Here is a 26779-nt window from a genome sequence, read left to right as displayed (position 1 = left end):
GGGGCGAGCCAGTCAGAGTCCGCCAGGAAGCCGAGAGCGAGCCGCGCGGTGTGTCTCCTCCTCCTCCTCCTCCTCGCTCCCCGGACAAAGCCGCCGCGGTCTCCGCCACCACTACCGCCCCCGCCCCTTCGCTTCCCCCCCGGGTCCCCCCTCGCCTCACCGGCGCAGCTCACCTCGGAACGAGGCCGCCGCCAGACGCCGCCGCACGGAGCCATGTCGGCCAGCAGCCTCTTGGAGCAGGTAACCGGGGTGGGGGGTGAAACTGGCTGGCGGCGGCGGCAGCGGGGAGCCGGAGGCGCCGCGGTGGGAAAGGCCCCGGCTTCGGGCCTACCGGGCGGCTGTGGTGGGGGCAGCATAAACGGGCAGGGAGGAGGCCCCGCGCGCCCTTCCTCCGCCCCTCGCGTCGCTCCCGTTTCAAACGAACCCCCGCCGTCAAGCAGGGCCCGGCCTTCCTCCCGCCGAAGCCTCCCCGAGGCAGGCGAAGAGGCCTAGGTTTTGCTCTCCGGCTCTTCCCTTCCTTTGCGTCTCGGTCGGACTCGGGGTTGGGGTTCCCCCCCCCCCTTCGCGTCCTCCTCTTTTTGCCTCATCGCCTTACGTTTCCCTTTTCTCTCTTTCTCCTCGCCGCTGCGCCGCTGCCGCCGCCGCTGCAGAGACCTAAGGGCCAAGGCACTAAAGGTGAGTTGAGGGACCAGCCGCCGTGGCGGGACCGGGAGACATCCATGAGGGGTGGCCGGGGAGGTGGTGCTTCCCTTTTTTTGGGTGGGGGGAGGGTGGGTGGTGGAAAGGTAGCGCGTTTTCCGTTCATGGAGGATAAGGGAGGGACGCCTCTCGTCCCATTTTTCGATCGGATCTCTTGTTTCCTGAAAGGCGTGCAGGTGAGGCGAGTTCCTGCCGTGCCGCCGTCTCTCCAGGAAACCATAGTGTGGGTTGCCGCATGGGCAACACACATATGTATCCGTGTGACTTTTGAGAAATAAAATGAAACAGAACGTGGCAGGAAGGAATGCAGCGTGTTTTCCCGTAAGCAATGATGCCCCCTTGGGGGGGAAAAACTGGAGGAAGTCATCATCCCCATATGGTTTAAAACTTCGTTCTAGTTATATGTGTGTGTGTGTGTGTGTCATTTAAGGGAATCCCAAATTAGTTGATTGAGATGAGAGTGACGAGTTATCCCTGGTTAAGAGGGAAAGTGTGACGTATTTAATGGGCTCTTTAATTCGGCAGAGCAAGGAGCTAGGTGCTTGGAAATTAACGTTTTGAGCTAATTGCAGAAATGAGTCATAGTTAAGAGGGTGCAGTGCACATTAAAAGGTGGCAGTAGCCAGTTTATGTTAGTGGACTGAGGGGGTATTGCATTTTCACATTTTCTCTAGGCTTCACCCACCCTCAGAACAAAACCAAAAAACCCAAAAACAACAACATACAAACACAGCAAGTTGTGATAAAAAGATAATGTATGGCTTACTGCTGGGGTAGTAAATGTGGTGCCCTCCAGATGTTGGACCCTAATTCTCATCAATCCCCAGCATGCATGGGCAGTGGTCAGGTATGATGGGAGTTGTAGTCTGGCAACATCTGGAAACTGCCCCATTATCCTTGGATTGCAGTATGGAGATAGGTGGTTTGCCTGAATATTCAGGCTAAAGGAGAAGGAATGGACTCATTAAGTTTCTACAGCTCTTTTAAGGTGAACATAAAGGAGAGAAGCTTTTAAAGGCCATATAAATGAGAATAGCAATGTTAAAAAAGTTAAGGGGGGTCACTTCATGGGTTCCAGTTGCAGAACAAAATTCTGCCAAAGCCTGTACCTGTGTTTCTCCCTGCCTCACTATGAAATGCTTGTCCATATGAGATTAGGTGCTCGAAGGGGAAAGTTCCTATTAATGAAGTTGCTCCTTCACTAAGTTTAAATGTGAAGCTAAAATATGTTTTTTTGTCTCTCACATAGCTGTAGACCGTGTAAAGAGAATTCAGTTGTGTGTTTGATAATGGCAGCATATACAGGAAATAATTTGCCCTTTAGTTCCCCAACCTTTACAGTGGAAGGGGGTGGAATTGAAACAGAAGGAAAATTGACATATTTCATTTTCTCTGTGCAGGAATAGGGATCAGGTGGCAAGACTTTCTAGGTCACAGGGTGTGGCTTTTAGACAAGATAAACTATATTGGTTATTCTATATTGAATAATGCTTGTTATACATTTTTGTTTTTAGTGCAAAATGGATCGGTGCATCAGAAAGATGGATTAAATGATGATGATATTGAACCTTATTTGAGTCCTCAGGCCAGACCGGTGAGTGATAGAAAACATGCCTATTTGTTTAATGGGTGGGGTGCATTATTAGTAATTGTTTCCTTTTCTGCTATCTAGCTTTCAGGATGCCTTTTGGGCTTGACATTGTACAGTTAACTAACTGCTGACTGAACTGGCAATGCTATATAGATAATCATATATAACTTATATAGAAATATGCAGTGCACTGTGCTGGAAGCATGTGGTAACAACTGAGTATCAGCTGAACAATGCTTATAAATGTTGCAAACCTAGCATTAAATAAATAACGTGCCCCCCCCCAAAAAAACCCTTCACCCAGTTCTCCTTAACATGGGTCCCGATGCAAACTTCTTTCAGCTTCCTATAGGAAGCGTGGACTACATATAAACTTCTATAACTGTTTTTATCTGTATAAATCATTTAAGCCGCTTTAGTGGACCAAGGCCACAATCCTCAGCACACTTACATCCTAAATTCTGTGCTTGAAATTCTGCAATTAGCTAAAATATATTTAATCAGAAAAAGTGCCATTGATTTCACTGGGACTTGCTTTCAAGTAAAGGTGCTTAGAATTGTAGAATAAATCAGTACAGGATGACTTAGTTCTAGGAGATTTAATTTAGAACACTTACTTTTTAATTTTCATCAGGAGTTTATTTGTGCGTGAAAGGAGGGATGCTTTTCTTTAGTTAGATTCAGTCTTCTGATTTAGATGAGAGCTAAACCTTAATATCGGTTTCATTTTGACTACTTAAAGACAGCCATTATTCTCCCTACTTCTGGAAGGTGTTTAGGTTCACACTGTGGCTGGGATCTGCTGGGAGAGAATTCCATCTTTGTCCAATAATACATTGCCACATGCCATAGTGTATTCTAGTGCACATTTAGCATGTTCATGTAGGCACATCTAGTCAGTCTTTGAGTTTGTGACAGGATTAAGTAGCCTCAAGCTGTTCAGTGCATTCTGGATACATGAGTATCTTGAATTGTTCCCAGAAGACCACTGCCTCTTGAATCATGCTGTAATGTGCTCCCAATCACTGATGTGTCAAGACTAGCTGTAGGCAGGTAAAAACATTGCAGTAGCAAGCTTCAAAGTTGCAAAGACATAATAGGTGGCTTTCAATTCTGAATTGATAAGAAGGGGCAGTTGCCTTTTCTGCTGATAACTTTGTGAAAAGTGTTCATGCCACTGAAGCTACAGCTGTATGAACAGATATAAGAACATTCCATGCATGTAAATCTGTGGAACCCAGGGCAGACCATCCCCCATACATGCTGGATGTTCCTATTTTCCTGCAATCAAAGGTCTGCTACTCATCATTACCTCACTTTTATTGGCTTCAGCTCCAGTTGGCTTGTCTGCATCCCGTTCCCCACTTACCCTGGATATCAAGTAAACTGACTACAGGACCTTGGTCGGATGAAAAGAAAAGAGCTGGGTGTTACCAGCGTACTTATGACACCTCATGCCAGGTCTTCACTTGATCTTGCTTAGTGGCCTTATGTTATATATACATGTTAAATAGTAGAGGGTGGAATCCTGTGATGCCTGGAAGTTTTCAGGGAGCTGGGTGGTTCATATTGCTTCAGGAGTTCCCTGCCATGAATGAATGGAAATTCTTGAGTAATTGTGTAAATATCTTACAGGCCTTGTAGTAGTGGTAGCAAAACCATGTGATCTGTTCTTCCAGAGCACAGTATGTTGCAATTACTTATTTGTTCCATGGTGAAAAATAATTAGATTTGGGGGCTCAAAAACAGTTTTCCTGCTGTACATGATTGAACATTAGAGTGGCAGTCCCAGAAAACAGTCATCTGGATGCATCTAAAGTGATAGGAAAATCATCTATTTGGCAGCCAGTGACAACTGGCTGGAGTTATCCAGGGTGCTCTTAAGCAGAGCAGAGTCCTGGACAGTCTTAAATCTCATTTGATTTTGCTTAATGCTCATCCCCTCTACCCTGATCATTGCCCAGTGTTTTGTTAATTAAAAAAATGTGCACATGGGTGCTACTTACGCCTGGGTTCCTATCATCACACCCCTCACCACTGGTAGACAATGCCAACAAATAGTCTATCAAGATGAGAGGAAGCCCCTAGATGCCAACTTTTAAACTCCGAATTAAAGCATTGCTTTATTTGTGAAGTAGATGTCAACCTAATATTGGTAGGCTTGAGATAATTCTGCCTTTGTATGTGGGGAACCTTGGTTTTACCACTTAGTTAACTGGGCCTTGGTTGTTACATTATAGTTGTTAGTCTTCTCCTTGGAAAGTTTGCATTGCTAGATATGGAATGTCATCTTTGTACTCTTCAGCTCTTCAATTTTTTAAGTAGTAGGTCTTCTGTAAACAAGAGAGACTTTAAGTAGTGGGTGATTTTTGTGGTCAATTTTGCATTGGGGCAGTTCAATGACAGTTCACTATCAAGATCTATGAGGGGTTTTATGTGCCTACCCCCCGGTTCTGCAATAAATTTGGGTGTGGGTGAACTGGACCATTGTCACAGTGTTTTGTGAAGTGGAGCACATCCAGCATACAGTGAGGCCAATGCTATCAGTTTACATCCTTAATCTTTAGGTGGTGGTGGAACATATTCTTGATTAACTTCAATTAAGATTTAAAAATTCATGGTCCTTGTGTCCAGCAATATGCTCAGTTATGCCATTAATGCCTGTTTATTTGCTGGCATTAAAAGGAAGAGTTCTGGCAGGCTTGAGAGATATGTTTACGCTGTTAAAGCAGTTGGTCCTTGGGGGAGCTTTTTGGTTCCTGGAGTACATCTCAAATGCATAGCCTCAAAAGAGCTTGCAAAAGTAACATTTTGCAATGATTATTTAATGTGATGCCATGCTGGCAACTGATGTTTCAGTTTAATGAGTGAGACTTGCAGGTCACAAGTTCATCCTTTGAAAGGCTTAGGGCTGCACCCAAAGTTAGTTCTAATCAAAATAGACCCATTGAAATTAATGTGCATAACTAACTTATGTCCCCAATTTCAATAGGTCTTCTCTGAGTTGTCCTTAGTTGGATACAAACCTTAGTTTCAAATTTTCACTCTCTTAGCATGTCAGATTCTTCCTTTTCCAAAGGAAACCACAGTTGGTTTTCCTGCTTCTACAGTGACTGTGTTATGTCCTATTTGAACCTGGCAGGTAGGGAAGCCCAAACTGGACACGGGAATAACTGTGAGTGCTCTCAAAAGAAGCAGACATGCTTGTTGTCTGCTGCCCCTCCCCACCTTACTTCTTGATGATATTTTTAAAAAACTTTAACAATGTGGCGTGATAAGACATAATCAGTTGTTACTCCTGCCACACATCACACCTGTGATACAAAGTTTTGTATTGGGTAAACTGAACATTATCATGCCATATGTATTGAGTTGTGTCCAGCTGAACTTTACTAAGAGCAGGCCCACCAAATTTTAACAGACTGAACTTCGTCATGGTTATTACTTTCAATGGGTCCAGTCTGAGTAGGACTAGCATTGGATACAAGCCATTATCCTTAGGCATTAGGGAGTTGTGGGTTTGTGGCAGCCATGATTTGCTTGCAATGTGTTGTTTGGGTTTAAGTCAACACTTAAATGCAGTGTAGGTTGCTGAAGCAGAGAGAGGTTGAATTTGCCAACTTTTCATTATTTTAGTAGCAGCAGTTATGGTACAGATATTATGGCATTGGCCATTGATGAGCATACATCACAGAATTATTGTGAATGAATGAGGACTTTCTTGCTTACAGTACAGGTATGGGCAACCTGTGGCTCTCCAGATGCTATTGGACTCCTGTCAGCCCCAGCCAGCATGATTGGGAAGCTGTTGTAGCTAAACAAAATCTGGAGGGTCATAGGTTTCCTACCTGCGCTATAGTACCTTTGCAACCTAATCCTGTGCCTGTCTAAAGGTTAGTGCTGTGAACGGAAGATTGCACTTCAGTGATCTACAATGCAGCTGCACAAGGCGGAGATGCCACTTACTTTTTGAACTGCTCATAACTTAACATTATTTCTAGAAACCATAAGGTTGAATGTGCAAAGATGTATGTGCAGAACTGCATATGTTCTTCCATTGTGCACATAGTGCTAAAGAGGCAGTTGGGTATTAATAATTTTAGCAGGTGTGGTCTCCTTGCTTGGCATAAATCAAGCAGTTCTTTCCACCACCTGCAAAGTTTCTGCTCACACATTCAGAAGTGTATGATCCCCTTGCCCTCCTTCACAGCTTGTATTCTATTTTAAGCCAATAAATATAAGTTGCTGCATTCATTGCACATCCTCTGCAAGGTGTCTGTGTCTTTCCTGGATAGAGGGATGAAGTACAGGTACTACCTTACTGTTGACAAGGGAGGCATCCTTGCTGCAGCTTCTGGAAACTGTTCATTGGCTTATGAAGCATATCCATACCCCTTCTCCCAATGTCTCTGAATGTTTTTACTTACATTAGTTGAATCTATCCTATGCTTCCTGCAGGGAGCCTCTCCCTGGTCTCCAAAAGCCCTTTGGGCAACTCACCAGTTGCTGCAGAGTGTTGGGCTGGCTCCCAGGTGTAGAATGACACTGTAAGGTGTTCCCTTGAGCTGGGTGTCCTGTGCCCAATCTTATAATCTACTCAGACTACACAGCAAAATACATGAAGAGGGTCTTGGTTTAAATGGCGTTGAAATCTGAGACTTCTCAAATACAAAACTACTCATTCTTGTAGGTTCAGAGACAAAATATTTTATTCTTTCATAGCTTGTTGCTGTTCTTACCTTATGTGGGTCTGCTGAACAAGTAAAATGGGCTGAGAGATGTTTAAATGAGAATACTTTATCAAGAAGGAATGTTTCTGCTGCTGTGGGGTCAACAACTTATATTGTAGCTGAGTGATCAAATAACTTTCACCTATGATCTTGCATTCTAGAGCAAGATGAAGCTTTAGGCAAATTACTTAGTATCTCAACCTAGTCTGCCTCACTACTTTGGGCTTCTTGATGGAAGATCAAGAGACAACATACAAATTGTGAATTGTCAACTTCTGAAAATTGACAGGGAATAATTTCAAAACAGAGGGCACAATCTTCTGAGAAGTCCTGTAAAAATTCATGGGTGCTGTCCAACAGTTGTGCACATCTTATTATGGCTTGTACAGGAGGAACTCTAAATGTGCCCACTAACTGGAGCGTGGGTTTTTTTTCTAAATTTCTTTCTTTAAATCTTATACTTACTGGTAGATCACAGAAAATGCATTATCCTTTCTTATTTGTAGTGCAATGTAAGGTTAATTCTGAGAAGTTCTTAGTTACTGGCAGAGACTCTGGGTATAAAGTCCAGAAACAACTTAACAACTTCAAATAATATACATATAATTAAAAACTATTCTGAACTTTATTTGGATTTTTTAATTTGAAATTGTAGTGAATTTTCAACCTAGACTCATGTGAAAAGAACTCAGTAAAAATACAACCTAGTCAGAACTCTTTATCAGTGGTAAAAAATACTGATCTTGATCTTGGGCTAAAGTCATTAATGTGCTAGTGCTTTGTGAAGGCCCAACCAGATACTTTCAAATGTTTGAGCTACTTTGGATCCTAATGTTTTCTGATCTCAAATGCGTGTAAGTTTAAACTGCACCAAATTATTTAGAAAGAAAAAAGAGTTGCAAGAACTGAGCCCTCCCTTCACTTTTTCATTTTTGTTTGAAGTATTTACTTGTATTAATTTTGTTAAATACATAAATTTTGGTTGTAATAAATCCCCCAAGTACCTTTGTAAGGAAGCATTAAGTCTTATCAGCCTGGTAACCACATAATAGTCATCATTTGAAACCTGTTAATTGCTTTCTGTTCTTCACTGGTATCAATATGCCAACAACCTTTGATAGTATTAATGGTGCCTACTGCACTCATCAATTTACTTTGCCTTAATTGTGATTACTTTTAGTATAGTGATCTGAGAAGAGTAGCAATTTAATGCTTTAAATGGGTAGTATGACCACCCGCTAACCTACAATATGGGTAAGAAGTGGAAACACCACATATGCCAGACAAGTGGGCACATTTTGGAATATCTTTGTGGTTTAGGGTAAAATGCAGAATGATCCAATTTTCACTGATACTTTAAAATCAATAGCTTATTTTTAATTTTATTTCATTTGTCAGTTGCTTTGTACAATAAAAAGTCTCAAAGCAACTTGACGAAAATGTTCAGTGTTAGCCACAGGTTTCAGTAAATAGGCTTGCCTTGAAAGTACAATGTGGGGAAAAGGTCTGTGGAAAGCATATATAGTATTGTTTCATGCTGCAACGTGCTATTCATCTAACTGTTCAGTTCTTGCTTTTCTCTTTCCAGAACAACGCGTACACTGCAATGTCTGATTCCTATATGCCGAATTACTACAGTCCATCCATTGGATTCTCCTACTCTTTGGGTGAAGCTGCTTGGTCTACAGGGGGTGATCCACCAATGCCCTACTTAACATCTTATGGACAGATAAGCAATGGAGAACCTCACTTTCTCCCAGATGCCATGTTTGGACAGCCAGGGGCCCTTGGCAGCACACCATTTCTTGGACAGCATGGCTTTAACTTTTTTCCAAGTGGAATTGACTTCTCAGCTTGGGGCAATAACAGTTCTCAGGGGCAATCAACTCAAAGTTCTGGATATAGTAGCAACTATGCTTATGCACCAAGCTCATTGGGTGGAGCCATGATTGATGGACAGTCTGCTTTTGCTAGTGAGACCCTGAATAAGGCACCTGGCATGAATACCATTGACCAAGGGATGGCAGCTTTGAAGCTAGGCAGCACTGATGTAGCAAGCAACGTCCCAAAAGTTGTTGGCTCTGCTGTTGGCAGTGGGTCTATTGCCAGCAATATTGTAGCTTCTAATAGCTTGCCTCCAGCTACCATTGCTCCTCCAAAGCCAGCATCCTGGGCTGATATTGCCAGCAAACCTGCAAAACAGCAACCCAAGTTGAAGACCAAGAATGGCATTGCAGGGACAAGTCTTCCACCACCTCCCATAAAACATAACATGGATATTGGAACTTGGGATAACAAAGGGCCAGTGACAAAAAATGCTTCCCAGGCTTTAGTTCAGAATATTGGTCAACCACCAACCCAAATATCTCCCCAACCGATGGGTCAGCAAATGAGTAACAGTCCTCCAGCTGTGCAGCCTTCTGCTGGACAACAGCCACAACCCCTGCCACCTCCACCACCCCAACCAACTCAGCTGCCAGTGCAGCAACAGGCAGCTCAGCCTGCCCGCTGGGTTGCGCCTCGTAACCGTGGCAATGGGTTTGGCCAGAATGGAGTGGATGGTAGTGCAGTTGGACAGTCTCAGGCCACTTCTGGTTCTGCCCCTTCGGAGCCACACCCAGTCTTGGAGAAGTTGAGGTCCATCAACAACTATAACCCTAAGGATTTTGACTGGAACCCGAAACATGGTCGGGTTTTCATTATCAAGAGTTACTCTGAGGATGATATCCACCGTTCCATTAAATATAACATCTGGTGCAGTACAGAGCATGGTAATAAGAGACTGGATGCTGCTTATCGCTCCATGAATGGAAAAGGTCCTGTTTACTTACTGTTCAGTGTCAATGGCAGTGGTCATTTCTGCGGAGTTGCAGAAATGAAATCTGCTGTGGACTACAACACATGCGCAGGCGTGTGGTCCCAGGACAAATGGAAGGGACGCTTTGATGTCCGGTGGATTTTTGTGAAGGACGTTCCCAACAGCCAACTGCGGCACATTCGCCTAGAGAACAATGAGAATAAACCAGTGACCAATTCCAGGGACACTCAGGAGGTTCCTCTGGAAAAGGCTAAGCAGGTGCTGAAAATCATTGCTACTTACAAGCACACCACTTCCATCTTTGATGACTTCTCACACTATGAGAAACGCCAGGAGGAGGAGGAAAATGTGAAAAAGGTAACTTGCCAAACTGTCAGGATTTGGAAAGGAGTAGAAACAAAGGGGAGGAATGAGGTGTGATTATATGAGATGAAGTTGACTATGGCCTTCTCCTTATAAGTGAGTTTGAAGGGGGTGTCATTGCTCTGTAAACATTTATTGAGAAGCTTGTGTATCACACAAATACATTATATAGGAATACTGTTAGCAAACTTCAAATAGGCCTCTTTGCACTGACACACAGTGAAAGGGCTAGATGAGGGTTTTTGCAGTCTTATTCCTGTGTGACTTTAACGAAGATCAAATTGTTGATCTTCAGTGAAAAGTGTGACTCCATTTTTGTTTTTGGCCAAAACGTTTAATATGATTTCCCCATTTTGTACTTGCGATTTGTTTGTATTCCTATAGCTATGGTCTTGACTCGAGCAATAAAATTAACTTGACATCTGTAAAAGTTATGCTGAGGAAAGTTTTACTTCTTGGGTGGTTGGTGAGAAGATGCTAATAAATGGGAAGTAGAAACATAGGGCAGGATCCAAACACCTACTTTGGGCATGCCCAAGGCATTGATGACATCTGATGGAATACTTGACTTCTGAATAGGAGGCCCTTATTTCATATCAAACTGCTTATGAAACTTCACTGTTTCAAAAGAGGCATGTCATATGACATAAGGATTGCCCTTTGAGGAAGACAAGTCCATACTTCCGTTGGGCACCGGAAGCCAGTTAATAATAATAATAATAATAATAATAATAATTTATTATTTGTACCCCACCCATCTGACACTTTGGGCGGCTTCCAACAAATATTAAAATACATTAAAATGTCACAGATTAAAAAACTTCCCTAAACAGGGCTGCCTTCAGGTATTTTCTAAATGTCAGGTAGTTGTTTATCTCTTTGACCTCTGATGGGAGGGTGTTCCACAGGGCAGGCGCCACTACCGAAAAGGCCCTCTGCCTGGTTCCCTGTAGCTTTGCTTCTCGCAGTGAGGGAACCGCCAGAAGGCCCTCGGCGTTGGATCTCAGTGTTTGGGCTGAACGATGGGGGTGGAGATGCTCCTTCAGGTATACAAGACAGAGGCCATTTAGGGCTTTAAAGGTCAGCACCAACACTATGAATTGTGCTCAGAAACATACTGGGAGCCAATTTAGATCTCTCAGGACCGGTGTTATGTGGTCCTGGTGGCCACTCCCAGTCACCACTCTAGCTGCCACATTCTGGATTAATTGCAGTTTCCGGGTTACCTTCAAAGGTAGCCTCACATAGAGCGCATTGCAGTAGTCCAAGCGGGAGATAACTAGAACATACACCACTCTGGCGAGTCAGTCTGTGGGCAGGTAGGGTCTCAACCTGCGTACCAGATGGAGCTGGTAGACAGCCACCCTGGACACAGAATTAACCTGTGCCTCCATGGACAGCTGTGAGTCCAAAATGACTCCCAGGCTGCGCCCCTGGTCCTTCAGGGGCACAGTTATCCCATTCAGGACCAGGGAGTCCCCCACACCCACCCACCCCCTGTCCCCCAAAAACAGTACTTCTGTTTTGTCAGGATTCAGCCTCAATCTGTTAGCCACCATCCATCCTCCAACTGCCTCCAGGCACTCACACAGGACCTTCACCGCCTTCATTGGTTCTGATTGGAAAGAGAGGTAGAGCTGGGTATCATCCGCATACTGATGAACACCCAGCCCAAACCCCCTGATGATCTCTCCCAGCGGCTTCATATAGATATTAAAAAGCATGGGGGAGAGGACAACTCTGAGGCACCCCACAAGTGAGAGCCCAGGGGTCTGAACACTCATCCCCCACCTCATCTCTAAGGTGCTACTGGGAGGAATTTTTTATTTTTTATTTTGTTTCGACTAAAACAAATCCTGTGACATCTCAAAGACTTAACACATTTATTATGGCCTAAACTCTTCACAAGATAGACTCTCTTCACCAGTTGCATGTATGGACTAGCATAACTGCATAATACTATTAGTATGCCACTGTAAACCAGCATAAGTGTTTGCTTCCCCTTTCAGTATACATAAGTGCAGGTTTTCTGGCACTGATGATGAAGAAATGGTTGTAACCTACCCTAGGACCTCATGGTGAAGGGCAGGTAATGAATGGAACGAGTAATAATAGGGCACACTCTCTTTAAAAAAAATGTTGCATGGGAAAGGTTAATGTGCACAACCACCTATGGGTCTCAGGTTACTTCATGAACCTTGAAGGGTGTTGTTTTAAAGACTAAAATACGTCCTCCATCATTTTTACAACAGTGGCTTATGAGGCACCTATGTTGTAAAAATGCAATGAGCAAAGAAGCAAAACTAAGTGGCCAAAATAGACCTTGGAGGTGCTTATGTTTATGGATTGTAGAACTTCAAAGAAGGTGCAGGAAGAAAGAATGGCAGAGTAGTACAAGTATATTAATTCTTTAAAGTCCAGTGGGTACTTGATGGTTTCAGGCACTCCTTTTTAAAATTGTAGTACTTTTGTTAAAATTCAGCTTATGTATTAACAGCAATGCAGACAATGTTAAAAGCTGATACGCTGCTGGAAAAGCATGCTTTTAAGTTAAAAGCTCCATGAGTTGCCTTTTGTTCCCCCTTGGAGTTTGATCAGTGGGCCCTCAAATGGACAAGTAAAAACAGTATTATTGTGTCCCTAGTATTGTTTAAGCAAAGTGATTTTTTAAAAAGTCTGTACATTGGTTTTATATAAGACTGCCACAGTCTGAGAAGTACATTAAAAGTGGTTTGGTTTGTAATAGTTCAGTGTTTAGCATATCAGTTTTGTATAATTCTTTGTAGAATTCCAGGAATGCGTTCTTTATCTTTCCTTGTTTGTCCAATGTCTCGTTGTTTTGAATGATTTTATTTATCGTAGTTGCCTCCCTTCTCTTCTTCAACTGCCAAGCTAACCATCTTCCGGTTTTATTAGCAGATTCAAAATTCTTTAATTTCAGTATATTCATTTTCCACTCTACCTCCTGGTTTATTAGTCCCTCCATTTGTGCTAATAGTAGCTTATATTTCTGTTTTATTTCTGTATCTTCCGGTTTTTTAGCCAATTGATTTTCTGCTTCCTTTATTTTCTTCAATATATTTTCTTTGTATTTATCTCTTTCTCTCTTCTTAATTGAACTCTGCTGGATGAGATAACCTCTTATTACTGCCTTACTGGCATCCCATACTACATTTATGTCAGTTCCTTTATTTAAATTACATTCAAAATATGTGTTTACTTGTTCTTTCACTTTTGTTAGGATCTTTTCATCATCTAATATAGTTTCATTCATTCTCCACCTAAAGTTTTTCTTCCGTTTAGTCTCCCACTCCATGCATACCGCCCTATGATCCGACAGAGTTTTTGGTAATATTTCTGCTCTATTAACTCTGGTTGTTAAATCTTTCGTTGTCCATATATGATCAATTCTGCTCCAACTTCTATTTGCATCTGAATAAAATGAAAATTCTTTCACCGTTGGGTTTTTCCATCTCCATATGTCAATTAAACCGTTCTTTTCTGCCATCAATTCGAATATCATTGGCAGTTTCCCTTGATTCATTCTCTTTTTCTCTGATCTATCCATTTCCAAAGATGGTACTCCATTGAAGTCCCCCATCAGTATAATTTTACAGTCGATATAATCATTTAATATTTCATCTAATTTCTTATAGAATTCCACCTTATTATCGTTTGGTGCGTAGATTCCTACGACTATTATTTTTTCCTCTTCAATTTGAACTTGCAGTCCTAAAATTCTTCCTTCTTTGTCTTTAAAGATTTGCTTCGTTTCATATTTATTTTTTACGTATATCACCACCCCTCTCTTTTTCTGAGTATCCGAGGATATAAATTCATTTCCCAGTTTTTTGTTTTTAAGGACTCTATTATGTTTTTTTATCACATGAGTTTCTTGCAGACATATTATGTCTGCCTTTTGTTTTTCCAATACATGTCCAATTTTATTAGCATATCAGTTTTGGATGTGTCCTCCATGTTATGAGAATCTGACCCTCGCCATGAATAGGCAAGACAGTACAGTTGGCAGAAACTCTTTAAGCGGGAGCTGACTTTTACTTTTAATGGAATGTAGTAATGGTTTTAAGCAGAACTGGTGCATGTCATCCTCTTTAGCCTGTTCTGTTGGCTTCTGGAGAAGAACTTCCACATCTAAGTTGTCCAGGCACCTGTAAATTGGCTTAAGGTTTATTGGTCCACTGCCATTTGCAACAGAGGTTGTTTTTCAAAGAGCTTGTTGTCTTCACAGTTGGCAGGAAGATGGTAAGAGATTCTCCATCCCTGCTCTTTGAAAGATCAACACTTCAGTTTGCCTGATGTGTAACTTCTTCTTTTTTTTGGAAGTATTTTTATTAAAGATTTCATGATTTACAAAAGTATGTAATTTCATTGGTTGGGGATCCACCTAATACTGTAACTCCTCCAGTGCTACTTTGACATGGTAGTATTGGGAAAACTTGTATTTTCAAGGGGCTTTGGATTTATAACAATATTCTGTGAAACTGTAGCATAGCACCCTAACAGCAGTCAGAATGTAGGGATACAGTCAAACCTCTGTTTTTCGGAAGCCGAAAGTCCGACATGGCTTCTGCTTGAGTGCAAGAAGCTCTTGCAGCCAATCGGAAGCCGCGCCTCAGTTGTTGAACGTTTCAAAAGCTGAATGGGCTTACGGAACTGATTATGTTCGACAACCGAGTTTTGACTGTACAGTCTTAAACCCAGGCAAGAGCGGCTGCTTTTTGTATTCTCATGAACCACTTGATGTTCCAAGCAGTGTTTGGGGTGGGGCAGAGGTATATTCTGCTACACAACCAACTTCTTTATGAGTGATCAGGTTCTATAATAAAGCATCATCTGGCAGGAAATGCTAAAAAAAATTATGAGTTCCTTGCAGTCTTGTATATCTGAGACATCATATGTAAAACCAATAGAAAGCTGTAATGACTGGAACATCTATTAAAAAATAGTTTCAGAAGTCATGGTGAGAAAAGCTCTTAATGTTTTACCACATCCTTATGAAAATGTTCTCAGGATGGATAAAATTGGATCATAGGAACCTGGGAAGCTGCAAGTTAGGACATTTGTCTACTCCGCCTGCAGCTCTCCAGGGTCTCAGGCAGATGGTCTTCCCCATAACCTGCAACATGATCCTTTAACTGGAGATGCCAGCCTAGGACCTGCTGCATGCAAAGCATGTTCTGTACTACTGAACTGTGGTCACATGCAATATCAGGATCATCGGCTGTCAGTTGGCCATCTCTGACTAACATAACCTACTTGGAAGTAAATCTCAGTGAAGTTGGTAAGTTTTTAATGTGCCACAGTACTCCATTGTTGATAGAAAATATTTGTTCATCTTGTTTAGAGCTCTGGACTATGTAAGCAAAGTACATACTGCACATACTGTTTAGAGCTTTAAGAATTTGCCTAAAGATTTGCATTTTGCAATGGGATTTTTTGTTTGTTTTTGGCTGTCCAGAGGGGCACCTGAATAATGTAAATCAGACCAGCCAGAGTCAAACAGTAAAGAGCCAAATTGAGCTAGGTGTTATAATACTAGGGTTTCAAAATGTGAGTATGTGATCTTTGGTGAAATCTATTCAAATGAATATTTCTTTAAATTGAATGTGTCATTCTAGGTGGCAACTCTTGGGTCCAATTTTGGACAATTTGCAGCGACTCTCTTTGATTCAGAACAATTTGATAGCCCATTTCAGCATTGCATGTAATCATAATTTGTCCAAAGATGGTGATGTCAGTACGCTAATTGGTATGTGCTATGTTGGCCTCTCATCTAGTACTCTTTAGTACTTCACAGAACCCCAAAATGATTCTGAGCTCTCAAAAAGCCTGAGATTCATTAAGCATGGATTTGCTAATTTGAGGGATTAGTCTAAGCCTCGCAGCAAGTATTGAGTTCTCTCTGCATATCAGAGCAATGTTTCCTCAAACTTAGGTCTTCAGCTGTTTTTGGACTACAATTCCCATCAGGACGTTGTGGTCAGGGATGATGCGGGTTGTAGTCCAGCAACACCTGGAGACCCAAGTTAGAGAAACACTGAGGGTGAGAAGCCCAGGAGTGGGCATAATCACTTGGAGACTCGCACACTTCTGATAGCCTAAGAGAGTTATTTGGAGAATGCTGTACTCCTTTCAAGAGGCCTATCTCCCATTCATACATAAGGAAGAAAGCCTTCTCTGTTCTATGATTATTGATAGTTATAATCAATAAAATAGCAGGATAAGCAAAAAAAAAAAAAAAAAAAGACCCAACCCCACAAAAATGAGTGCTCAGAACTTGATGCTGGATGTCAAACCATGAAGAATTCTGAAATTGTTATTTAAGCAAGTATAGAAAAACTGTAAATTCCCTGGTCTGGTGACCACTAAGTGAGGAACTATGGACTGTGGAGACCATGTTTCACAAAAGGGAGCTTCATTTCGCCAAAAATATCAGATATGTAAATCACTGAATAGTCACATTCTATAAATACTATACCTGAGCACTTGGAACTTGGTTGTTGAGTGTTCAGTGACTTACACATTTGCTTTGCTCTGATTCAGAGTGTTCAGATTTGCTCCCTTTTCCTTTTGTGCTGCTCCCAAAGCTAGTGTGTTTAGAAGAGAGGATTGAATGTGACAAAAGTGGAGTCAGAGGGGAGCTTGTCGCTTAAAGACACTCCTATGTCTTCTTCTGTCATTTGAACACTGTTCTTAGTCTTCAAGCCAGTTGCTCTAGCCTCTGTTTGGGACTAGATTTAAAGGGCTTGAACTTTGCCCTTGAGTCAGAGCCGTAGCCAAGCTAGACTTGCTGTTCCTTCTTGCAGCAGGATGGTTTGAACAATAAACAGGCGAACTATATTTCAGAATCCTGTGATGAAGCCTGCTTTACAGCTTTTGGGTTCAGAAAGCTCTTCACTACTTTTCCTGATTTTGCCACTACTTAAAAATTTCAGTTGGGGTAATATCACTAGCAAGTGCCTCAATCTCCTTACTGAATCCCCTTAATTATTCTCTTGTTTTTGTGTGTGTATCTAATTCTACATGCTTGGGTTTGAAAGTAAATTTTGGCAAGTTGCTAACAGAGAGCTAGTTCTAAACTTAGGCATGATGCAAGATATGAATGGAACATCTTTCAAATTTTTTAAAAGTAAAAAGCAGCTTTGGATCATGTAATTGGGAGAGCAAGGGCAGTGAGGAGGAGAGGATGTTTTGGCTTGTCCGGGTGCAAAATTAGAAGTTATGCATATGAACAGTTCCTGATTTATTTATTTATTTTAATTGGAAAGAAGCTGTGGGAAGACTCTGCATCTTTATCTCCTGCAGAGAGAGAGATGTGGCTTGACAAGGGTGATCTGAATGGACAAATAGCTGGAAGAGAAAATTAACTCTAACCCCCACAACTTTTTCTCTTCTCAGAGAGTCAGCCTCTTGTGGCTGCTGTACATTGTTTTTATAAGCCAGTAAGAACATGTTTGTATTACTTTCCTGTGTAAAGCTTTAGGTTTGCCCCTGGACAACAGAGGAAGATGGGTTATCTCTTGAGCTAAGGGAATGAGGAAAGTTGTAAGACAAATCACAACTGGTCTTCTAATCTGCAGCAGTTCATTAAATATATTTGGCCTATAAGCACCTGAAATCCTATTCAATCATGTAAAAGCTCTTGTATGTTCTCTTTTGGCCTTTAGTCATTGATAGATTACATTCTATGCTACTTGGGGTTGTTTAGAAATCAGGCTGGGTAGGGATGCCTTCATATGGAGGAAAGGCCATATCTCAGTGATAGAGCATCAACAGGTTCAGCATTTTCAGTTAGGTCTGGAAATGTCTTCTGTCTGAAACCCTGGGGCGCTACAGCATGTCAGGGTAGAGAATACTGAAATAGATGGACCAGTGGTTTGACTCAGTATCAGGCATTTTCCTGTGTTCCTTTGAAAACTGTATTTAAAACATTTCTTTAAAAATGAGTGAAGATACCGTATTTTTCCATCTATAAGATGCCCCCTGTATAAGGACCCCCCCAATTTTTAGTGACTCAATTTAAAGAAAATGAAAGGAGATGGCCCAAAGTTGTTGAGCTTCTCCCCCCACACAGCTGCGGGCAGGAAACACTCCCTAGATCGTTTCATGCTCGCTGTGGCATTGGGGGAAGTTGTGCTCCTGCCAACTGGCTGGCTGGCAGGTGCGCCACTTCTCCCTCCTCCCCAAATGCCACTATCCGTGTATTGGATGACCCCAGTTTTTTGACATGATTTTTGAGTCAAAAAACCTTGTCTAATATACGGGAAAATATGGTAAGTGAAATATGAGCAGGGTGGCCACGGTGCAGAATTTCAAAGATGAAGATAACTTAAGAGAGCCAGCATGAGGCAGTGGTTAGAGTAGGCTGCTGGGGAGACCCGCCTTGAAACTCACTGGATAGCCTTGGGGCTTTCTTTTAGCCCAGCTTTTCCTTCCACTCACTGGTGCTCTCCAAATGTTATTGCACTCCATTTCCCAGTGCCTCTGAACATTTGCCCATGCTGGCTGGGGCTGATAGGAGCTGGGTAATTTTGGCTTACCCATCACACAAAGTTATTTGTGAGAATAAAATGGAGTAACCTATATCCATTTTCATTGGGTAGGATACACGTGCAGAAAATGGCATTTACCTATTTTGTAAGAGCCCTGCAGCTCTGTTGGCACAATGGAACCTCTTCTTCCACTCCTGTTCCCTCAAAATCAGTGCTGGAGATTTAGGGGACCTTCCAAAGCATGTGTGAAGGAGAGAAAAGGAAAATGCTGTTGCACCAGTGGAACTCCATTGGTGCAGCATTGATGCAACCTTCAGTTCCTTATAGGTCTTTCTCCTTACCTCCCCCCCCCATTTAACTCAGTGCCCAAACCATAGTCAGTATTTGTACAATACATAATTAAAATAGTTTGTGAGACACTATTCATTCTAACTTCTGATAAGACTTCAAAGTGTATTAATGCTATCAATTCTTAAAAGCATCTCTAAATAGCACCTCATGTCTTGTCACGTTTTTGCTTCCTGAAATAAAGTTGCAAAAAGTTTCCTTCCTCTGTTGTTTCTGAAAGGTCGTTTTGAAGGTATATTACTAGGATTTGTTAAGAAGCATTACTGCCATTTTAGTTAGGAGCTTGGTGTAATGTACTCCGTCGGGGTTGGAAGCCTCATGCCTAGGGACTGAATGTGGCCCTCCAGACCTCTCTAGTTGGCCCTTGATACTTTCTCTTTGGCTAGTCCCCCCTGCAGCCTGCAAACTGCCCCCCCCCCCACTTGTGCTGCTTCATGCCTTCCTTGAGTTTCTTTGGCTGGAATGTGTTGTTGAACTTTGATAATGTCTTTTTCTTGGCTGGACAGTGTATGTAGAGATGAGCATGTGGGATAAACACGTGACCATATAAAAACCTCTGACTTTTCCTTGGCAAGAATGTAGCCTACTACACAAGCAGAAAAGTCACATCCACTGTGCTGCCTCCTTTTGCCTCTAGTTCCTTCCTTGTTCCATGCATGCGGTCCCTGAAAAGATCTATGAAAGAATGTGGCTATCAGATTTTTCCCATCCCTGTTCTACATTATGATAACTGCCATATCATTGGCTCACAATGCATTCTCTTGTATACAAAGCTGTATTTGCAAAAGTGGAAAGCACTTCTTTTGAAGGCATATCAAAGCTGCTTGTGAGGGTTTGTCCCATCAAACACTTTAGCATATGTCATGGGTTGGTGAAGTTGACGAAATCTTGAGGGCTGTCTTGAAAAGCACTTCTGCTTAGATCCTTGAGCAAACATGTTTTGGACACAAGCCATTGGCTATTAAGCAATGTGCAAACCATGGTTTGGCTGATGGGGCTGTGTCTCAAGTTCCCGTGTTCCCTATTCCTCTTGCACACTCAGATTTCCTAATTCAAAGTGAAGGACGGCACCTCTGCTTTGTGCAACCATAGTATACGGTAGTTCTAGTTCTTGTTTGGAGGCAAAACAGAGGTTGCACAAATCAGTTTGTTCAGTTTTGGATATGCTGACACCCCGTGGTTTGCCAGAAGTGGGGAGTGAATTGGAACATAGGAGAGGAGGAACATGCAATGCCAGTGACCTAAGCATCGTTGAATTTTTACATGTAGAACAAGCTGAAGAGTTTAGCTATTGGGACAAGATGGCTGACGAGAATTTTACATACATTTACATACAACATCTTAGTTGGGCTCCTAGTCCATTGCCTTGTTTGCATTGATAGTGTACATTTGTTCTTCCAGAAGAGAGAACTTTCATATGCATAAGGCATCAAGTTTGGGAATATGACATGATTTGCCCCTTAGCATTTGTTTTGAAGGCTATTATCAGTGCAATGAAAGCTAATAGCATTAATTGCTTTCTAGGTGCTGTACAACGATGACTTCATTCAAATTATGGTAAATCTATATAATTTGTATGGTGATAAATCTATCAGAAGCTAAATTCTTATATGGTATTTAAAATGCTGTGTTAGATAGCTAATGCATTATAGATGTTTCAGATTGGCTTTGGTGTTACATAGTAACTACAGTCAATTTGTAGAAAACACATGGTTGTGGGAATCAAGCGGTAGAGGGCATCACCTCCAGGACTTAAACCAGATAGGCAGAGCTTGGCTACAGATCTTGAATTCTGGATTACATATAGGTTGCAATAATCCAGTGGCTTGTGTTCAGTGCTTGTCCTACTCGAAGTATACCCACTGAAGTTAATGGACATTACTTGCTTAGTTTCATTAATTTAAATGGGTCTCCTCTGAGTGGGACTTGCTTGGATACAACCTAAAGTGTTGTTTGTGAGGTTTCCCTTGAAGACTCTGGATACCTTTTTATATAGGACCGCTTTTCTGTACCATGAATTAAACCCAAACTTGGTTACCATGAATTAAACAATTTAAAAATGTAATGCATAAAATTGCAGAACAATTTTAATAAAGCGGTTAAAACAAAAACACACTTTCAGTAAAATCCCTAACACCTGGTAGAATAAAACATTTTCACTTGTCTTTGAAACAAAATTAAGGAAGAATGTTGTTGGGCTCTCAGGCAAGAATGATTAATTAAATCAGCAAGAAGAAAAACCAACTTATGGTTATTACTGTTATTATTATTTTTAACCTTCCACATATTTTCCAGTGTATTACATGTGAAAAAGCTAAAATCATTTAAATCAAGCTTCCTGTTGATTCACCTTCATATATTTCTTAAACTATGGCACAAATCTCTCAACTAAATTATGTTAACTTGCAACTAGCTAGAGTATTGCACTTAGTCTTAAAACCAGGCATTGTGTCTTTGCCCATACTGTATACCCTCTAAAGCAGTCTTTTTCTGGTGTCCTGGTGTCCTTCAGATATTTTGGACCACAACTCCCATAATCCCTGACCTGCTGGCTGGAGCTGATAAAAGTTGGAGTTCAAAACTTCTGGAAGGCACCAGGTTGGGGAAGGCTGCAGCAGGGTGTTGTGGGATGAAATTAGATCAGGAATGTCTACATGCAGGGTGTTCTAAAGGAAACATTCTGGAATAGTCTACCTGATATGATTGCCAAAACAAATACAACACTGGATAAATTATGGAAGGATATCTTACTCAGCTGCAGCTGTGATCCATTGAGGTCAGAAAGGATGTACTTTACCTTACATTTGCTTTATTCTCTGGAGCCCAGAGCATCGGTAACTAGGCTTTCAGGTAGAGGGGAATAATCCTATGGAACAATGCTCTGGAGAAATAATTTTCTTGCCAATAAGTAAAATTCCAAATTTTATCCCAATTCAGGTGGTCTTCCCACGTAACCTGTGTCTGCTCTTCTACTTAATCTGTGATAGATAACATCTTGTAGTATTACCACTTCAGTCATCCTCTTCTGACAGCGTTGAGGGTCGAGTCCTAGATTGTTCTTTCCTGCATTGGGTTGTTCCTGTGTTTCATCAATAGCCTTAAGAGAAAGTGGAATTAATAGCCTTTCCCCATAGTTTATAGTCCTGTCTTTCACATTCCTGTTTGACAGATGAGGAAAAGAGACAATTGGGGTTTCCCTATGGTAATCTGGTTGGCCACAAAGGGAATGACATGGTGGATAAGATAGGCTTATAGTTTGACCCAGCAGAGCTTTTCTTTCAACTTTGCCATTTGAACTGTTGATAGGTAATGGCCTATTGAATAGGCTGGCCTATCGAAAGTTTAGCATAGTTCAGCAAAGTGCCCAGGCAAACTTCTTTGATGGAGTATAAACAAAGCACCAGTACAATTTCCATTAAGGAACTTAGCATTAGTATGTAACTTAAAGCTTGTCTCTGCATTCCTTTAGATTTACATGGGAGCAGAGTCTGCTCTGTTGTCATCCCTGCCTTGGTATCAAACATGTGATAACCAGCTGACGTGATGTTCTCAGTAGCCTGAAGGCATCAGTTATGCTTGAATAGTAAAGGGATTTCTTTGCACTCTTCATGACGTGCTGCTAGTTAGCAGCCTAGCCTTCATCTTTTAGATGGGATGCATACTGAGTGTCCTGCAATATATAGGTTCACACCACATTAACTTTCTGCTTTTAGCGGTTAAATTATAAAACGATCAGGCAAATGGAAGGTGCAGTATGATTACATATAGTTTGTTCACATAAATGGAATGGAATGCAGCTAAATTATATCCTGACACCTTTTGAGTGGGAGTGTTACATTTTCAGTTGCCATCACCTCTGGAGAGCTTTATGCCTTTGTAGCTCAGTTGGTGCGTCGATAGCACACTTTATACCAACTATTGCATTGCCACTTGTTTACTATTTTTTCTCACAACGTAAAAGAGGAAGAAGAACAGAAATTACCACTATCTGCTTCTGGGGTAGCAAACATTGTGCTCTCCAGGTGTTGTAAATGACAACTCCCATCAGTACCAGCCAGCATGATCAGTGGTCAGGGATGACGGGAGTTGTGATCCACAACATTTAGAGGGAGCCACAATGCCTACCCTGATCTAGTTAAATGTGTGCAGGTCCAAAAATTTGCTGATTGTTAGAAATACTGGGATCTCTAGGAGGAAGCAGACCCAAGTGAATGTTTTTCATGATGCAGATTGGCTTGCTTCAAAAGATGTTTTAGGGATTAAAATGTGCACAAAGCAGGTGCTGTCTGGTATATTTTGAATATGAGGAGGTAGTTCAACTCAGCTGAATATCCACAGAATGACTCTCATCCTAAGTCATTAACCTATTCAGCAGTGACAATAATACTATTAAACGTTTTACAAAACTGCCGTGCCACTAACCGCCACCTTTCTGTCTCTCTCTCTCGTAGGAACGTCAAGGCCGTGTCAAGTAAAATGCTGAGCCCTTCCACAGAGACTGCAGCAGACATGCTGCAACGTGGATATCTTTCAGAAAGGACGAAAAACTACACCAGAGAAAATTAGAACTTGTTTCATTGACTTCATACAAACTCTTATAAACTTACAGTTTTAAAAAAAGTATTGGAATTTCACAAGAGACATAGGACTTAAAAAGAAAAACAAAAAAAAACCCTTCTAGGTAGAGTAGAGGTGAAAACTGTCCCCTTTCTTTTGGCTTTGGTTGTGATTTCAGAGCATACGCTTTGTTTTTTTGTCTTTTTACTATGTTGATCGGATTTTAAAGTCCGCAAGTGGCATATGCCTTTTTCTCTAATTTTTAAACCTGCCGCTTCCCTGGTTTCCTGGCCTTCTAAACCCCTCTTCCCTCTGGTTTTTTTGACATTTGCACTTGGAACACCGAGTTGTGACTTTCTTTTGGACATCTACCATGGAAAGTGGAATAAATAAAAAAAATTTCCATGGACTGGAAGAGGAATTTTATGAAGAATTTGATTTTTTATGCCTAGAAGATTTGAATGGAATCTGTCGGCAAGGTCGTGTCTGAGGGGTGGTTCATTTTCTCTCAAAGTCAAATACGAAGAGTCCTAAGAAATGTTCTGTTCTTGTGCATTATATGGATTACAGATTAAGTCTGGCTTGATTTGATTTGAAGGCTGAGAACAGTGGTAAAAACTTGTTTGTTTACAGGAACATTAATTTTGGAAGAAAAATATTGTAAACTGTGTAGTGAATGTTTCTTCAGTTTTCTTGTTAAGCCAATGAGGAATGGGCGCTGCCTTTCTTTCACCATTAATCACTTCTCAATAATAAACGTGAGATCCTGTTGAGCATCACTTTTTGGCCCCTTAGTTTTTAGTCTGTAGGCCATTGCTTTAGCGCTTGGGCACAGCAACGAGAAGCTTCAATATGAGGAATAAAAGCAGGTGTGATGAACTTCAGCGAGGCTTTCCAGCCTCTAGTTCATTGGCTAGTTCTGGTCTTTCTCATTTTAAGACTCACTTCTCAGGGAGTTGCTGCCTGACTATTATCTTAACATCAAAGGTGATCCCTACTCTAAAGCAAGTGACATTTATGAGGTCTCCTTTTACAGGCCAGGTGTTTGTAATTGCAGACCTGCTTTACATCCCAGTGGTGGTCTCTTTGATATTTGGGGATGATTCGTCTGGTGGTATGGGGCATTCCTCCCTACATAAGCGAACTCTTGTTTCCGGGGGGGGGGGGGGAGCTATCCCAAGTTTGAGGCGTTATCTGAATTGCTGAAGTTCATCGTCAGCATATTGCAGCTGGACCAAATTGACAAGTAGAACGATGCTAGGATTAAGTAATACCTGTTTTAAGTAAGTTGCAGTAGGACAAAGGGACTTGATTAGGATTGAGATAATACGACAGAAATAATGACAAAAGTTCAGGCCAAATATGACCGAGGCTGCAGTTTAGTAAAATTATGTTGAGACCTTGTGCTTAGTACTAATGTGACCCATGTAAGCTTTTTGTCTAGACAAACAACATTTCCTGTTTTCCCAGTAGCCCATACTTCTGTTCCATGCAGTAATTTGGCATTTGCTCAGGTGACATGTTTAAAAGACCCTCCAAACAATATATGCAAGACTGTTCATGTAAAAATTTGCAGAAATTTGACCAAGTCAATAGCACTTGAACAGAAATGAACCCACAGGTTATAGACGATTCTGCTCAAAGTGCTATATAAACAGGTCTTAACAAAGAGTAATTGAACTAGAATAAAAGGAGACACTTATCACATGAGACCTTGCAATTGAAGGCTGTGAGTGGTGGGAGAGAATGTGGCCACCTAGATGTTCAGTTTTCAAAATTAAAGGAACAAAAAAATGCCCTGTCCAATTTCCTTTGTTCTTGCACTGCATGTTTTTGGGTGTGCTTCACAAGGATACAGAGGCAAACAAAGGTCTGTACTTCTGACTTACCTCATTTATTTTTAACACGCTGCCCCTTGTTTTGCCTCTGTGTATTTGTCAGTCTCAAAATTAAGCTCATCGTTTCTTTGGAGTGAAACATACAATGAGCCTCGGTTTGGACAAGCCAAATCTTGCCTTGTTTCCCGGCAGTGTTGCAGGAGCAGAGGAAGAGCAAAGCAATTTCACCACCAAGCGCTAACTCAGACCAATTGCCACCCTGGGCTCCTTTGCGAGGAAGGGCAGGATATAAATTTAATAAATTAATAAATGCAGCAACTTTGCTGCAGGTAGTTATCATGGCCTTGCCAGACCATAGAGCTATATGACACTTCTTTGTCCTTTTTAGGCCTAATAAAAGATGCAAAGAGGAGATTCATATTAGCTTTGAATCTCCAACTGTTAACCAGCTAAAGCGATTCACAACACTCAAAATGTCTCTGCCATTTTTTTTGGACGACAACTCTCATCAGCCCCAGCCAGCATGGCCATGATAGCTGGGGCTAATAGCAGTTGCCCTCCAGATGCTTTGGAATACCCCAGGTTGGTGATAGTTGCTTAATGTTCTAGAAAGGATACCTTTTCAGTATGTGTTCCATTTAATTGCATCTACTTGGTTGTCCTCCCAACGTCTGCAAAATTCTGACCATGACATCACTTAGTTGTGTATGGCACTAAAGACCCATGTCTTTGCAAACATGGACCTTGATTAGAATGTGTGTGGAGTGCTGCTCTTTAGGCAGGCACGGTATATACCGTACAAAAAGTTGTGCATGACAATACTGCAGATTTTGAAGATTGTTTTGTCCATTATGATGGAGAACTGGAGTGATTTTTATTTTTAATTTTTAAAAAGGCTTCCAAAAGATCCCTGCATATGAACAGGGTGGTATGTATATTATGCTGTTGCAGTACACAAGTGTAGAAATTAACACTGGGCAATTTGAGTGTCCTGGACTGCAGAGGTTTAATGGGTGTGTGCGTAAATGGAGAGATGGGGTGGAAGGCAGAGAACAATTTCTAGTTGTTTGGTGGTGTTGCTGCAACAGCAAAATATACTTAGAGCTGTTGCACGAAAAAAAAAAAACTTACCGGAGTTCTAGTAGATTCAGTTTGCATATAAAGGAAGAAAAAAACTATAGAAAAAACCCCACCACACTTCGTTTTTAGAGAGTGCCTATCGTAGTCAGGCATAGCCTTTGAAGGACTATTCATTACCTTCTGTACTGGAGAGGAAGGAGGATCCTTTTTCTAAGACGATGCTTGCTATTTGCAGTTTTTAG

The 26779-nt window shown here is 41.5% G+C and overlaps 1 protein-coding gene across 3 annotated transcripts; it reads left to right on the top strand.

Annotated features, from left to right (window-relative positions):
• On the top strand, window positions 1–24398 carry YTHDF2 (YTH N6-methyladenosine RNA binding protein 2). Of its 3 annotated transcripts, XM_033157926.1 has the most exons (7): window positions 1–240; window positions 651–675; window positions 2214–2293; window positions 3623–3751; window positions 8609–10195; window positions 20587–20619; window positions 23514–24398. In XM_033157926.1, exons 1-7 carry the CDS (start codon window positions 214–216, stop codon window positions 23535–23537), a joined length of 1905 nt encoding a protein of 634 aa, XP_033013817.1. In that variant the 5' UTR covers window positions 1–213; the 3' UTR covers window positions 23538–24398. The 3 variants fall into 3 exon arrangements, with proteins under 3 accessions (XP_033013817.1, XP_033013819.1, XP_033013818.1); XM_033157928.1 differs by lacking the exon at window positions 3623–3751; XM_033157927.1 differs by lacking the exon at window positions 20587–20619 and having other exon boundaries at window positions 3–240.
• Window positions 24399–26779: the final 2381 nt, after the last annotated feature.

Source organism: Lacerta agilis, chromosome 8, assembly GCF_009819535.1.
Source record: "Lacerta agilis isolate rLacAgi1 chromosome 8, rLacAgi1.pri, whole genome shotgun sequence".
NCBI classification, from domain to species: Eukaryota; Metazoa; Chordata; class Lepidosauria; order Squamata; family Lacertidae; genus Lacerta; species Lacerta agilis.
Note: the sequence above shows the minus strand (reverse complement) of the source record. Positions and strands in the feature narration are given on the sequence as shown.

Bases quoted from the DNA above. Each gene is read 5' to 3' on its own strand.
- YTHDF2 (XM_033157926.1), top strand. From the start codon at position 214: ATGTCGGCCAGCAGCCTCTTGGAGCAG. The intron at 676-2,213 runs GTGAGTTGAGGG...TTTTGTTTTTAG, and splicing joins TAAGGGCCAAGGCACTAAAG to TGCAAAATGGATCGGTGCAT. The intron at 3,752-8,608 runs GTCTTCACTTGA...TTCTCTTTCCAG, and splicing joins CTTATGACACCTCATGCCAG to AACAACGCGTACACTGCAAT.